The sequence below is a fragment of the Oncorhynchus mykiss genome, chromosome 26, assembly GCF_057628025.1.
Source record: "Oncorhynchus mykiss isolate SJ-2025 chromosome 26, ASM5762802v1, whole genome shotgun sequence".
In the NCBI taxonomy this organism is placed as follows: Eukaryota; Metazoa; Chordata; class Actinopteri; order Salmoniformes; family Salmonidae; genus Oncorhynchus; species Oncorhynchus mykiss.
In genome coordinates this window covers 22,911,302-22,927,262 of record NC_143047.1, presented here as the reverse complement: position 1 = coordinate 22,927,262, position 15,961 = coordinate 22,911,302, and the positions used below count along the sequence as shown (strand labels likewise).

At 41.6% G+C, this 15,961-nt stretch overlaps 2 protein-coding genes across 2 annotated transcripts; both read left to right on the top strand.

Annotated features, from left to right (window-relative positions):
- The first annotated feature begins 5,870 nt into the window (after positions 1-5,870).
- On the top strand, positions 5,871-11,604 carry LOC149971431 (intestinal mucin-like protein). Its single transcript, XM_090223406.1, has 11 exons — positions 5,871-5,886; positions 6,255-6,502; positions 6,728-6,911; positions 6,999-7,185; positions 7,381-7,519; positions 9,520-9,688; positions 9,814-9,912; positions 10,029-10,069; positions 10,338-10,460; positions 11,045-11,173; positions 11,584-11,604. The coding sequence occupies exons 1-11, from the start codon at positions 5,871-5,873 to the stop codon at positions 11,602-11,604; spliced, it is 1,356 nt and encodes a 451-aa protein (XP_090079532.1).
- Positions 11,605-11,634: 30 nt separating this feature from the next.
- On the top strand, positions 11,635-12,489 carry LOC149971430 (intestinal mucin-like protein). The gene is made up of 2 exons (XM_090222457.1): positions 11,635-11,792; positions 12,105-12,489. The coding sequence occupies exons 1-2, from the start codon at positions 11,650-11,652 to the stop codon at positions 12,310-12,312; spliced, it is 351 nt and encodes a 116-aa protein (XP_090078583.1). The 5' UTR covers positions 11,635-11,649; the 3' UTR covers positions 12,313-12,489.
- The last annotated feature ends 3,472 nt before the right edge of the window (positions 12,490-15,961 follow it).

Genomic DNA, 15,961 nt, shown 5'->3' with positions numbered 1-15,961 from the left:
CATCATTTCTGCTGGTTATCACATTTGCTCAGCTCCAGAGGCAGTTGAATGTAGAGCAAAACAATACCCTGGACTTCAGATCTCGCAGCTTGGCCAAGACGTGACTTGCAATCCATCCGTTGGACTGATTTGTGAAAACAATATGCAAGGTCTTGAGCAAAAGTGCTTTGATTATGAGATTCGGGTGAAATGTTGTCAATGTGGAACCACAACACACATCCCAACCACCACCACAACAACGACAGGTCCTCACATCACTACTCCTACACCCACTACTACAACGTCAACATCAACAGCTCCACCTACAACAAAAACAACAACTCAGACTCCCAGCCCTAGTACAACTCTAACCACTACTCCTACATCAACCTCAACAGGAGTAACACCAACCACATGCAGTGGTGAAGAAAAATGTGTGTGGTCAGACTGGATCAACCTTGGTCAGCCAACGTCTGGCTCTGAAGGTGGAGATAATGAATCCATTAAGAGCATCATTTCTGCTGGTTATCACATTTGCTCAGCTCCAGAGGCAGTTGAATGTAGAGCAAAACAATACCCTGGACTTCAGATCTCTCAGCTTGGCCAAGACGTGACTTGCAATCCATCCGTTGGACTGATTTGTCAAAACAATATGCAAGGTCTTCAGCAAAAGTGCTTCGACTACGAGATTCGAGTGAAATGTTGTCAATGTGGAACTACAACACACATCCCAACCACCAAAACAACGACAGGTCCTCACATCACTACTCCTACACCCACTACTACAACCTCAACATCGACAGCTCCACCTACAACAAAAACAACAACTCAGACTCCCAGCCCTAGTACAACTCTAACCACTACTCCTACATCAACCTCAACAGGAGTAACACCGACCACATGCAGTGGTGAAGAAAAATGTGTGTGGTCAGACTGGATCAACCTTGGTCAGCCAACGTCTGGCTCTGAAGGTGGAGATAATGAATCCATTAAGAGCATAATTTCTGCTGGTTATCACATTTGCTCAGCTCCAGAGGCAGTTGAATGTAGAGCAAAACAATACCCTGGACTTCAGATCTCGCAGCTTGGCCAAGACGTGACTTGCAATCCATCCGTTGGACTGATTTGTGAAAACAATATGCAAGGTCTTCAGCAAAAGTGCTTTGATTATGAGATTCGGGTGAAATGTTGTCAATGTGGAACCACAACACACATCCCAACCACCACCACAACAACGACAGGTCCTCACATCACTACTCCTACACCCACTACTACAACGTCAACATCAACAGCTCCACCTACAACAAAAACAACAACTCAGACTCCCAGCCCTAGTACAACTCTAACCACTACTCCTACATCAACCTCAGCAGGAGTAACACCAACCACATGCAGTGGTGAAGAAAAATGTGTGTGGTCAGACTGGATCAACCTTGGTCAGCCAACGTCTGGCTCTGAAGGTGGAGATAATGAATCCATTAAGAGCATCATTTCTGCTGGTTATCACATTTGCTCAGCTCCAGAGGCAGTTGAATGTAGAGCAAAACAATACCCTGGACTTCAGATCTCGCAGCTTGGCCAAGACGTGACTTGCAATCCATCCGTTGGACTGATTTGTGAAAACAATATGCAAGGTCTTCAGCAAAAGTGCTTTGATTATGAGATTCGGGTGAAATGTTGTCAATGTGGAACCACAACACACATCCCAACCACCACCACAACAACGACAGGTCCTCACATCACTACTCCTACACCCACTACTACAACGTCAACATCAACAGCTCCACCTACAACAAAAACAACAACTCAGACACCCAGCCCTAGTACAACTCCAACCACTACTCCTACATCAACCTCAACAGGAGTAACACCGACCACATGCAGTGGTGAAGAAAAATGTGTGTGGTCAGACTGGATCAACCTTGGTCAGCCAACGTCTGGCTCTGAAGGTGGAGATAATGAATCCATTAAGAGCATCATTTCTGCTGGTTATCACATTTGCTCAGCTCCAGAGGCAGTTGAATGTAGAGCAAAACAATACCCTGGACTTCAGATCTCGCAGCTTGGCCAAGACGTGACTTGCAATCCATCCGTTGGACTGATTTGTCAAAACAATATGCAAGGTCTTCAGCAAAAGTGCTTCGACTACGAGATTCGAGTGAAATGTTGTCAATGTGGAACTACAACACACATCCCAACCACCAAAACAACGACAGGTCCTCACATCACTACTCCTACACCCACTACTACAACCTCAACATCGACAGCTCCACCTACAACAAAAACAACAACTCAGACTCCCAGCCCTAGTACAACTCTAACCACTACTCCTACATCAACCTCAACAGGAGTAACACCGACCACATGCAGTGGTGAAGAAAAATGTGTGTGGTCAGACTGGATCAACCTAGGTCAGCCAACGTCTGGCTCTGAAGGTGGAGATAATGAATCCATTAAGAGCATAATTTCTGCTGGTTATCACATTTGCTCAGCTCCAGAGGCAGTTGAATGTAGAGCAAAACAATACCCTGGACTTCAGATCTCGCAGCTTGGCCAAGACGTGACTTGCAATCCATCCGTTGGACTGATTTGTGAAAACAATATGCAAGGTCTTCAGCAAAAGTGCTTTGATTATGAGATTCGGGTGAAATGTTGTCAATGTGGAACCACAACACACATCCCAACCACCAACACAACAACGACAGGTCCTCACATCACTACTCCTACACCCACTACTACAACGTCAACATCAACAGCTCCACCTACAACAAAAACAACAACTCAGACTCCCAGCCCTAGTACAACTCTAACCACTACTCCTACATCAACCTCAACAGGAGTAACACCAACCACATGCAGTGGTGAAGAAAAATGTGTGTGGTCAGACTGGATCAACCTTGGTCAGCCAACGTCTGGCTCTGAAGGTGGAGATAATGAATCCATTAAGAGCATCATTTCTGCTGGTTATCACATTTGCTCAGCTCCAGAGGCAGTTGAATGTAGAGCAAAACAATACCCTGGACTTCAGATCTCGCAGCTTGGCCAAGACGTGACTTGCAATCCATCCGTTGGACTGATTTGTGAAAACAATATGCAAGGTCTTGAGCAAAAGTGCTTTGATTATGAGATTCGGGTGAAATGTTGTCAATGTGGAACCACAACACACATCCCAACCACCACCACAACAACGACAGGTCCTCACATCACTACTCCTACACCCACTACTACAACGTCAACATCAACAGCTCCACCTACAACAAAAACAACAACTCAGACACCCAGCCCTAGTACAACTCCAACCACTACTCCTACATCAACCTCAACAGGAGTAACACCGACCACATGCAGTGGTGAAGAAAAATGTGTGTGGTCAGACTGGATCAACCTTGGTCAGCCAACGTCTGGCTCTGAAGGTGGAGATAATGAATCCATTAAGAGCATCATTTCTGCTGGTTATCACATTTGCTCAGCTCCAGAGGCAGTTGAATGTAGAGCAAAACAATATCCTGGACTTCAGATCTCTCAGCTTGGCCAAGACGTGACTTGCAATCCATCCGTTGGACTGATTTGTGAAAACAATATGCAAGGTCTTCAGCAAAAGTGCTTTGATTATGAGATCCGGGTGAAATGTTGTCAATGTGGAACCACAACACACATCCCAACCACCACCACAACAACGACAGGTCCTCACATCACTACTCCTACACCCACTACTACAACCTCAACATCAACAGCTCCACCTACAACAAAAACAACAACTCAGACTCCCAGCCCTAGTACAACTCTAACCACTACTCCTACATCAACCTCAACAGGAGTAACACCGACCACATGCAGTGGTGAAGAAAAATGTGTGTGGTCAGACTGGATCAACCTTGGTCAGCCAACGTCTGGCTCTGAAGGTGGAGATAATGAATCCATTAAGAACATCATTTCTGCTGGTTATCACATTTGCTCAGCTCCAGAGGCAGTTGAATGTAGAGCAAAACAATACCCTGGACTTCAGATCTCGCAGCTTGGCCAAGACGTGACTTGCAATCCATCCGTTGGACTGATTTGTGAAAACAATATGCAAGGTCTTCAGCAAAAGTGCTTTGATTATGAGATTCGGGTGAAATGTTGTCAATGTGGAACCACAACACACATCCCAACCACCACCACAACAACGATAGGTCCTCACATCACTACTCCTACACCCACTACTACAACGTCAACATCGACAGCTCCACCTACAACAAAAACAACAACTCAGACTCCCAGCCCTAGTACAACTCTAACCACTACTCCTACATCAACCTCAACAGGAGTAACACCGACCACATGCAGTGGTGAAGAAAAATGTGTGTGGTCAGACTGGATCAACCTTGGTCAGCCAACGTCTGGCTCTGAAGGTGGAGATAATGAATCCATTAAGAGCATCATTTCTGCTGGTTATCACATTTGCTCAGCTCCAGAGGCAGTTGAATGTAGAGCAAAACAATACCCTGGACTTCAGATCTCGCAGCTTGGCCAAGACGTGACTTGCAATCCATCCGTTGGACTGATTTGTGAAAACAATATGCAAGGTCTTCAGCAAAAGTGCTTTGATTATGAGATTCGGGTGAAATGTTGTCAATGTGGAACCACAACACACATCCCAACCACCAAAACAACGACAGGTCCTTACATCACTACTCCTACACCCACTACTACAACCTCAACATCGACAGCTCCACCTACAACAAAAACAACAACTCAGACACCCAGCCCTAGTACAACTCCAACCACTACTCCTACATCAACAGGAGTAACACCGATCCAATGCAGTGGTGAAGAAAAATGTGTGTGGTCAGACTGGATCAACCTTGGTCAGCCAACGTCTGGCTCTGAAGGTGGAGATAATGAATCCATTAAGAGCATCATTTCTGCTGGTTATCACATTTGCTCAGCTCCAGAGGCAGTTGAATGTAGAGCAAAACAATACCCTGGACTTCAGATCTCTCAGCTTGGCCAAGACGTGACTTGCAATCCATCCGTTGGACTGATTTGTCAAAACAATATGCAAGGTCTTCAGCAAAAGTGCTTCGACTACGAGATTCGAGTGAAATGTTGTCAATGTGGAACCACAACACACATCCCAACCACCACCACAACAACGACAGGTCCTCACATCACTACTCCTACACCCACTACTACAACCTCAACGTCAACAGTTCCATCTTCAACAAAAACAACAACTCTGCCTCCCACCACTACTATTATTACTACAACTCCTTTTTTTGTAATAACTGGTGAAACAGCGAAACCATCGATTCCAGTCACATTACCCAATACTCATTGTTCTTTTTGCCATTTCAATCATACTGATTTCCTCATTGGTAAGTTTTACTTTTCACCTTTCCAAGTTTGAAACCTTTTGTACTATTAGTTCAGCTATTAGTGATGTTCAATTTGTATGTCATTTTACACGTTAAGTTGGAAAACTTCCTTAATAATGATTACACCTCAAATTACTTTCAGGCTCAATTGTTTATAATGTCTCTGACCATGATGGATGGTGCTACATTGGTCTCTGCAACAAGACTTGTGAAATAGAAACACATTTGACCAGCTGTGGTACATCAACTACCCCAGTTACTCCTACTTCACCAACCACTTCACAGCCCCCAACAATAACAGTTCCACATGTAACATATCCAACTGAGAAGAACTGTGACCATGAGCATCCTCCAAGACAGGTTTTACTCTGCTATAGATAATAACTTTTGTTCCATAGGAATTATTATTTACAAAGGGATGATTACATTACAAAAATAATTGAATGATTTTATAGACATTTCCTGTAGAACTAATATATTTCTGTGTTTGTAGAACGGTGACAGCTGGAAACATAACCAATGCACCAACGGAACATGCGCCAACGGGAAAGTTAGTTATGAGCATGTACATTGTGAGACTCCGAAGCCTATAACATGTGAAAATAACTATCCTCCGATCCAAGTGTTTGACGAATCTGGATGCTGTTTCCACTATGAGTGTCAATGTAAGTTTACCACCCCCCCCCCCCAAAAAAATAGATATGTTTACTCTTTGTGTCACAAATCCTACTTTAGCCATTGATTTTAGTTCAAAATTATTCTTTCTCTTTGACTTGTTTAGGTTTATCTAATAGTTACCAGCAGTAAATGTATATGCATGTCTAACATTGGAAAACGTTCAGCACAGCACCATTAATTTTGCATAAAACATTCCACATCTGTGTCCTTTTAAATGCTAATCATTCTCTTCTTACAAAGGTATCTGCTATGGTTGGGGAGACCCTCACTATGTCACCTTTGATGGAACATACTATGGCTTCCAAGGAAATTGTTCTTACGTCTTGGTCAAAGAAATCCTGCCAAAGTACAACTTCAGTGTTGTAATCGACAATTACTATTGTGATGCCCCAGATGGACTTTCCTGTCCTCAGTCTCTGACAATTTATTATCAATCTTACAAGATATTCATGACCAAGAAGGACGTTGATGGAGTTTTCACAAGTCTGGTAATTAAAATATCTCAAATATTGTATGTTCAAGAGATTTTCAGTCGTTTTTTCATTTAAGAGGGATTAGTTTTTGGATTAGCTTAGATATTGATTAGCTTCCATTTAAGATTGATATACTTCCTTTATGTATTAGATATAGGATACAGTTCTAGAATACTATTGGGTATAAAAATATTGAATTATTGTAACTATTTTGTCCATCTCTTAATATTTTGGTCCTAGATTTATGTAAACCAGAAACGCATCATCCCAGCATATGAGACCAAGGACTTCCGCATCACAGACAACGGAATTGAGACCCTTTTAGTCATACCAGCAATTAATGCCAAGGTGTCATTCACTGGTCTTATGTTTAGCATATACCTGCCCTGGGACAAGTTCAGTGGCAACACTGAGGGACAGTGTGGTGAGTACAGGTGTTTTATGGTCACTTTGTTAAGATGATTACCCCATGATGTCTCATTGTCTAACAATGGTTTTCAATCTTATTCAGGTACATGTGACAACAACCGGACAGATGACTGCCGCTTGCCAAATGGGACTATCGATTCATCTTGTCCTGACATGGCACACCAATGGCATGTTGCTGACCACAATAACAGTCAGTGCACACCACCACCACCAGAGCCGACACCACCACCAGGCTGTGATCCACCCATTTGTCATCTCATTCAAAGCAAGTAAGTAGCAATTAGTATTTACAGTAAACCTAGCTCTTCTGTCGGATCGATAACCTCCCAATCATAATAATCTCAGTGCCAACAGTAACTTGACATACTAAAACACGGCAATCATTTGACAAAGCCTGATGACAAAACAAAGTGAATTATCATATTTAAGTATCTACTCTAACTGAAGCGTGACATCTTTTCTAGGGTCTTTGAGAGTTGCCATAAGATAATCCCCTACGAGCCATTCCTTGTGGCATGTATCTTTGATGTGTGTTATATGGATGATGTTACCATTGGCTGCACCAGCTTGCAGACCTATGCTGATGCATGTGCACAAGCAGGAGTCTGTATTGAGTGGAGAAATTATACAAATGGACAATGTGGTAAGTAGGTCACTCCTCAAGACCATAAAGCTCAGATAGCCTCTCTATGATGTTGCTTATTGGTTATTAACCTTTTTATCTCCCCCGCTACAGACTTCACATGTGAGAAACCCAAGGTTTATAAAGCCTGCGGTCCACAAGTTGAACCAACCTGTAATGCCTGGTATGTATAATGCTGTTGTTCAGTGGATGGGTATAATGATGGGCAAACGTCTTTCAGCTATTGAAACATTTTTTGAATATCTCTGCAGGTACAATTTCAAATTCATCCAGACTCAAAATGAGTTCAGTGTCATGGGAGATATACAATTGGAGGGATGTTATTGTCCCCCTGGGACAACTCTTATGAGTTCCAGCTCAAACTACTGTATCCCCAGCTGTGGTAAGAATGGTCAAATAACAGCATTGTATAATGAGGGTGTGGTGACTTACTGTATGGTGCTGTGATAGTAGCTACATCCTGCTGACCTTCACTTTGGGAAGCACAAAGTGTTTGTTGCTACTGTAGTGGTCTTTTGAAAGCTGGTTCAGCTTTTTGTATAACAAACAAAAAATATCCACAGCATTTTTCACAGATACTTCAATTGTGCAGGTTTTGGTTTATTTTGATTGATATTGATTTCATCAAGTGCTTCCGGTATATAAAATGCATTATCAAAATGAAGTTGTGGAATGTATTTCAATTACTTAGTTTTTGTAATGTATTTTTTTCTCTTTGGTTCATTAGATATTTGCCCATTGCCAAATGGAGAATGGAAAGAGGTAAAATTGTGTTTGAATTTCACTCACAGGTTTAAGCAGGGAAGAGAAACTATTCATTTCTGATATACACATTAACTTAAGGATCGGCGTCCCATCAATGGGACAGTTGTAAATCATGCAGCGCGTTATGTCAAGATCGCAGATTTTAGAGAAACAACAAACGTCGGTAAATATAAGTGTCTTATATCGGCTGAAAGCTTAAATTCCTGTTAATATAACTGCACTGTCCAATTTACAGTAGCTATTACTGCAAAAAAATGCCATGCAATTGTTTGAGGAGAGCTCCTAACAACAAAATAATTTTTTCACTGTGATAGGTTTGATAAATTCACCTCTGAAGGTAAAATGTAAACTTATATTCTGAAATCTTGCTCTGATTTACTATCCAAAGGGTCCCAGAGATAACATGAAGTGTCGTTTTGTTTAATAAAATCCCTTTTCCTATCCTAAAAAGGTCCATACAGCACGCACAATCTATTTTATATTTCCACTCGTTCAATTTGCAAAGAAAGGAATCTCACCTTAAATGTTGTTTCAATGAGTCAAATCACGTTTGTATGTATTCCTCAGAGATCCTAGAAGGTAACAAGACTTTACTATATCATTAGGGGTGTAGTATATCCTATAGAACACCATATTTGGTCAGAGAGCGACGCCTTCATGGCACGCCGATGACTCGGGCGGCCATCACTTGAACAACTGTATCTTTGTCAAATAAGCACCAATCGGGGTCAAACAAAGCTAGCTAGATATCCAATGAGCTGGGCTTAACGGGAGTATCCGGAAACCATGTATATGTCGTAAACTGTAGCTACTAACCTTGTACGACAGCATGCCTTTTTCATTTTTGACAAAAATGTCCACAAACTTCAAAGTGTTTCCATTCAAATGGTACCAAGAATATGCATATCCTTGCTTCAGTGACTGAGCTACAGGCAGTTAGATTTGAGTATGTAATATAGACGAAAATTGAAAAAAAAAGGTCATGTAGCTTGTATTTCACTTTTGGCAATCATGTATAGTAATGTATGCAATAATAATAATTATAATAATAATAATAATGTATTACAATTCTATAGTGCTTTCATAAAACCTCAAAGCGCTTCAGTGATTACTAATTCCACACACTGAATGATTGAACTTTGTACTGGTAGTGTCCATACAAACCTTAGTGTACTTAAATTGTTCCTCATTGCAGGCTAATGAGACCTGGGTGAGCAACTGCCAGGAGTGTGTGTGTGACCCGTACAGTCTGGAAATCCAGTGCCAGCCTATGGCATGCCAACATCAGCCTCCTCTCACCTGTGATCAGGAGGGCCAAGTTAAGATCGTAGAAACCGTTGACTGTTGTCAAAAGGACAAATGCGGTGAGTGACTTGTTTGGATAATGTGCTTTATATGTGGGCTTTTTAACATTTTGGTTAAAAAAAAAATCCAACCACTGTGGCCATTCGCATAGTTTTTAAAACAATCGTTTTTTCTTTCCAAACAGAGTGTGATGTCACACGATGCTCTACTTCCAAGATAACTTGCCCAGTCGGATTCGAGACAGAGGCAACTATGGGAGTCTGCTGCCTAACTTATCAATGCGGTGAGTTTGCGTCTGCATGTGTTTGAGTGTGCGTGTACAGTATTTGTGCATATCCTAGAAATCCCAACAGGCTTAGTTGCATTATTGAATGATTATCCATGTTCTTTGCCCCACAGTGCCAAAGGATGTCTGTGTGTTTAACAACACTGAATATCAGGTGAGAATGCATTCTATGCTATTTTCATTTTGGCCAGTCCCACCACTTCTAAATTATCAACTTAATTAAAGAGTACAACGTTATTTTTACTTGCATACATTAATTAAAAAACAAGTTAAACTATGCAAATTCCTCCTTTAAGCAATTAGAGGCCTCTGTCAGGGTGCCAACAATGTTTTTGGTCAATCCATTTATGAGATTAGATAGGACAAAAAAAGTGTCTCAATTCATAGACTTTCAATATAAATATTATATGTTCTCATTCCAGCCTGGTGCCAATGTTCCTGAGGACAAGTGTAAGAATTGTGTGTGTGGTGACAGTGTAGATGCCCAAAGCCATCTACATATCATTGAGTGTCATCCTACTGAATGTGACACTCACTGCCAGCAGGTAAGTGATCTCCATTGACGCATCGACACCCTTTGGCCTCATTATGTAATTCAACATACTTAGTGTAATGTGAGTTCTTATCCATGTCAAAATATTATAATAACACTGATTCCTCTGTGTCCACTATTGGACTACTACTGGATAAGTGTAATTACTAGTGAGTTACAAGGATCACACATTGGTATAAGAGAGATCATGTGCACATCATAAAGGTTTTCTCCTCTCTGGTCTGTCTTCTTCCTTTCAGGGCTATGATCATCAAGCCGTTCCTGGGCAGTGTTGTGGGAAGTGTGTACAGACAAGCTGTGTGGTTATGCTGCCAGATAACACCACACACACTATTCAGGTAAAATAGCATCAAGACGCATTATTTATCTCTCACAGATTCTCAAATTGTATTTTTTTTTTTTACAATTCGTAAAACATATCAGTCCTATTTCACTTGATTATTTAAAAACATCAACATGTAATTTTACTGTAGCAATACAGTTTTATGCAAAATAACTATCTTAGCAATGATACAGTATATCGTATATCATTTGAAGAATCTCCTGTTGATATCTTTCATATTCTCACCTCTATAGCCTGGTTCCATCTGGATACCATCGGGAGACAAGTGTCTCAAATATGAGTGCGTAAAGATTCAGGACCAACTCATCCCAATCGAGGCTAAGACTGTGTGCCCTGTCTTCCACCCAGAAGACTGCGTACCCGTGAGTTACAATAACCATCTGGCAAATTATCTGGGTCCGGATAACTGGCCCATTTAAAAACAACTGGACAATGTGCAAAATCATATTTGTGAAATGAAGTTTAAACATGCCCAGTCACTCAGACCAAGGCCTGTTGCTTAATATAGTATGCCTACTGTGTATTTATGTGAGGTTATTGACACCTGTTGCTTAAAGTGAACAATACAAGAACACTGCACTGAAAAATATGAGGAGACAGTTTGGTAAATGCTACGTCAGTGACTTAAAAATGTTCTTGTTTTTTCTTCCATTTTCTTGTTTTTAAGGGAACTGAAGTCATTGGTCCAGATGGTTGCTGCCATGGCTGTGAGTGTCTTTTTAACACCATCCTTTTTGATAGACATTTGTAAATCATTCTTGCCCTTTATCAGGCATTGGGGAAAGTGTTTTAGCTATTGCCATGGTCCTCAGGATGATTAACGTTAATTCATTTGAAAATGTCACTTTTGTGTGCAGGTATTCCAATAACTAAGCCATGCAACGTGACAAAGAGCAAAGTGTACCTGGACAGCAATGGCTGCAAGTCTGCAAACACGGTGGAAGTGACAACATGCAGTGGATCCTGTGTCACCTACGCCATGTGAGTATTTTGATCATTCCTGAAATATTTCAGGAACACTAACACATTATTCCTCCCAATAAAACAGAATTTGGCTGCCTGTCTAAATGCAAACTACAAATTATATTTTCAGTAATATGTTATGTTACAATGGCTGTGTTTACAAGGCAGCCCAATTCTGATATTTTTCCCAATTATTGGCAAAAGAGCTCATCTGATTGGTCAAAATATCAGAATTAGGTAGCCTGTGTAAACGCAGCCAATGTTATATAATTACAACTGCTACAATCATTACTTCCACATAATGACATCATCTCTCCTTTCTGTTTTCAGGTATTCTCTTGAGGCCAACATGATGGAGCGCTCTTGTACCTGCTGTCGGGAAGAATCCACCACCAAGAAGGAAGTGGAGATGATCTGCCCAGACGGTTCAAAGTTCAACCACTCCTACATCCACATCAATAAATGTGGCTGCCAGAGGACAGAGTGCGTGACCCCGGAGGAAACCCAGGTCACAAGGTCACGACGCAGGAGAAGATGAATGACTCTCCACTACCATCCCTTTACTGCTTAGATTAGTTTTCTATTTATGTTCAACACGTTCCTGCAAAGTAATCTGCTAAAAGTAGGAGAAATCATTTCAGCTTCTTATTCAATTTTTATTTTATTTTAGCCATTCAAAACAATTAAATAAAGTTGGCAATAGGCTGTGCATATATACCGTGTTCTTGTTTTCATTCCTTTTGATACTCTATTGAGAAATATTTGATTTCAGACACCCAGTTCAACAATGGCCTATCCTCTTCCAGATAAACAGCCACAATTCAAAGTGTCAAACACTTATTTCAATTTGAGATGGTGTTAGGTTAGAGAAACGGATCAGTAATCAGAAGGTTGCTGGTTTCAGATCCCTGGCACCACTTCCTACTGTTGTTCTTGAGCAACACACTTAGTTAACCTCTACATATCTCCAGGGGCAGCACTGAGGCTGACACTGTGCTCCTCCCTATACAGTACTAAAGACACATTTTCCACTTTGATGGACAAATAAAGTAATCAAATATTTGTCCTAACTCATCTATCATATTAAATAAAGTATACAAAATATAAACTATTTTGTCCGGGCAATAATTGTCCTGTGGTTTCACTGAAAACAAAAAACAGATCATTTCATTTGAAATCTACCAGGTGTACAAAATGTACAAAATGCAAAGGGAAATACATGGGCCATGTGTGATTATATAAAACAAATGGAAATACATGGGGCATGTGTGATTATATAAAACAAATGGAAATACATGGGGCATGTGTGATTATATAAAACAAAGGGAAATACATGGGGCATGTGTGATTATATAAAACAAATGGAAATACATGGGGCATGTGTGATTATATAAAACAAAGTGAAATACATGGGCATGTGTGATTATGTAAATTATATTATATATTTCACCTTTATTTAACCAGGTAGTTCTCATTTACAACTGTGACCTGGCCAAGAAAAAGAAAAGCAGTGCGACACAAACAACAACACAAAGTTACACATGGAATAAATAAATGTACAGTCAATAACACAATAGAAAAGTCTATATACAGTGTGTGCAAATAAAGTGAGATTACGGAGTTAAGGCAATAAATAGGCCATAGCGGCGAAATAATTACAATTTAGCAATTAACCACAAGTGTTAGATGTGCAGTAGATGAATGTGCAAGTATAGATACTGGGGTGCAAAAGGGGAAAAAAAACAATATGGGGATGAGGAAGTTGGATGGGCTATTTACAGATGGGCTATGTACAGGTGCAATGATCTGTAAGCTGCTCTGACAACTGATGCTTAAAGTTAGTGAAGAAGATATGAGTCTCCATCTTCAGTGATTTTTGCAGTTCGTTCCAGTCATTGGCAGTAGAGAATTGGAAGGAATGGTGGCCAAAGGAGAATTTGGCTTTGGGGGTGACCAGTGAAATATACCTGCTGGACAGGGTGCTATGGGTGGGTGCTGCGATGGTGACTAGTGAGCTGAGATAAGGCGAGGCTTTACCTAGCAAAGACTTATAGATGACCTGGAGCCAGTGGGTTTGGTGATGGATTTGAAGCGAGGGCCAGCCAACGAGAGCATACAGGTCGCAGTGGTGGGTAATAAATGGGGCTTTGGTGACAAAACGGATGGCACTGTGATAGACTGCATCCAATTTGCTGAGTAGAGTGTTGGAGGCTATTTTGTAAATGACATCGCCGAAGTCAAGGATCGGTAGGATAGTCAGTTTTACGAGGCTATGTTTGGCAGCATGAGTGAAGGATGCTTTGTTGAGAAATAGGAAGCTGATTCCAGATTTAATTTAGGATTGGAGATGCTTAATGTGAGTCTGGAAGGAGAATTTACAATCTAACCAGACACCTAGGTATTTGTAATTGTCCACATATTCTAAGTCAGAACCGTCCAGAGTAGTGATGCTAGACGGGCAGGCAGGTGCGGGCAGCGATTGGTTGAAAATAATGAATTTAGTTTTGCTTGCATTTAAGAGCAGTTGGAGGCCACGAAAGGGGTGGTGAATGGCATTTTAGCTTTTTTTTTAGGTTTGTCAACACAGTGTCCAAAGAAGGGCCAGAAGTATACAGAATGGTGTCGTCTGCGTAGAGGTGGAGAAGAGAATCATCAGCAACAAGAGCGACATCATTGATGTATACAGAGAAAAGAGTCGGCCCGAGAGTTGAACACAGTGTTATCTCCATAGTGCCTGCCAGAGGTCCGGACAACAGGCCCTCCGATTTGACACACTGAACTCTATCTGAGAAGAAGTTGGTGAACCAGACGAGGCAGTCATTTGAGAAACCAAGGCTGTTGAGTTTGCCGATAAGAATGCGATGATTGACAGAGTAGAAAGCCAGGTCAATAAATACGGCTGCAAAGTATTGTCTTTTATCGATGGCAGTTATGATATCATTTAGGACCTTGAGCGTAGCTGAGGTGCACTCATGATCAGCTCGGAAACCAGATTGCATAGCGGAGAAGGTACGTGGGATTCGAAATGGTCGGTGATCTGTTTGTTAACTTGGCTTTCGAAGAAAGCTTAGAAAGGCAGGGTAGGATAGATATAGGTCTGTAACAGTTTGGGTCTAGATTGTCTCCCTCTTTGAAGAGGGGGATGACCGCGGCAGCTTGCCAATCTTTAGGGATCCCAGACGATACGAAAGAGAGGTTGAACAGGCTAGTAATAGGGGTTGCAACAATTGAGGCAGACAATTTTAGAAAGAGAGGGTCCAGATTGTCTAGCCTAGCTGATTTGTAGGGGTCCAGATTTTGCAGCTCTTCAGAACATCAGCTATCTGGATTTGGGTGAAGGAGAAGTGGGGGAGGCTTGGGCAAGTTGCTGTGGGGGGTGCAGAGTTGTTGGCCGGGGAAGGGGTAGCCAGGTGGAAAGCATGGCCAGCCGTAGAAAAATGCTTATTGAAATTCTCAATTATCGTAGATTTATTGGTGGTGACAGTGTTTCCTAGCCTCAGTGCAGTGAGCAGCTGGGAGGAGGTGCTCTTATTCTCCATGGACTTTACAGTGTCCCAGAACTGTTTGGAGTTTGTGCTACAGGATGCACATTTCTGGATGAAAATTGTAGCCTTTGCTTTCCTAACTGCCTGTGTATATTGGTTCCTAACTTCCCTGAAAAGTTGCATATCGCGGGGGCTATTTGATGCTAATGCACGGGATGTTTTTGTGCTGGTCAAAGGCAGTCAGGTCTGGAGTGAACCAAGGGCTATATCTGTTCCTGGTTAAAAAAAAATGAATGGGGCATGCTTATTTAAGATGGTGAGGAAGGCACTTTTAAAGAATAACGGCATGAGGTCAATATCCTTCCAGGATATCCGGGCCAGGTCGATTAGAAAGGCCTGCTCACTGAAGTGTTTAAAGGAGCATTTGACAGTGATGAGGGGTGGTCGTTTGACCGCATACCCATTACGGACGCAGGCAATGAGGCAGTGATCGCTGAGATCCTGGTTGAAGACAGCAGAGGTGTACTGTGAGGGTTTGAGGTTATACCTGGTACGTTCCATGATAATTTGTGTGAGATTGAGGGCATCTAGCTTAGATTGTAGGACTGCCGGGGTGTTAAGCATATCCCAGTTTAGGTCACCTAACAGTACAAACTCTGAAGATAAATGGGGGGCAATTAATTCACATATGGTGTCCAGGGC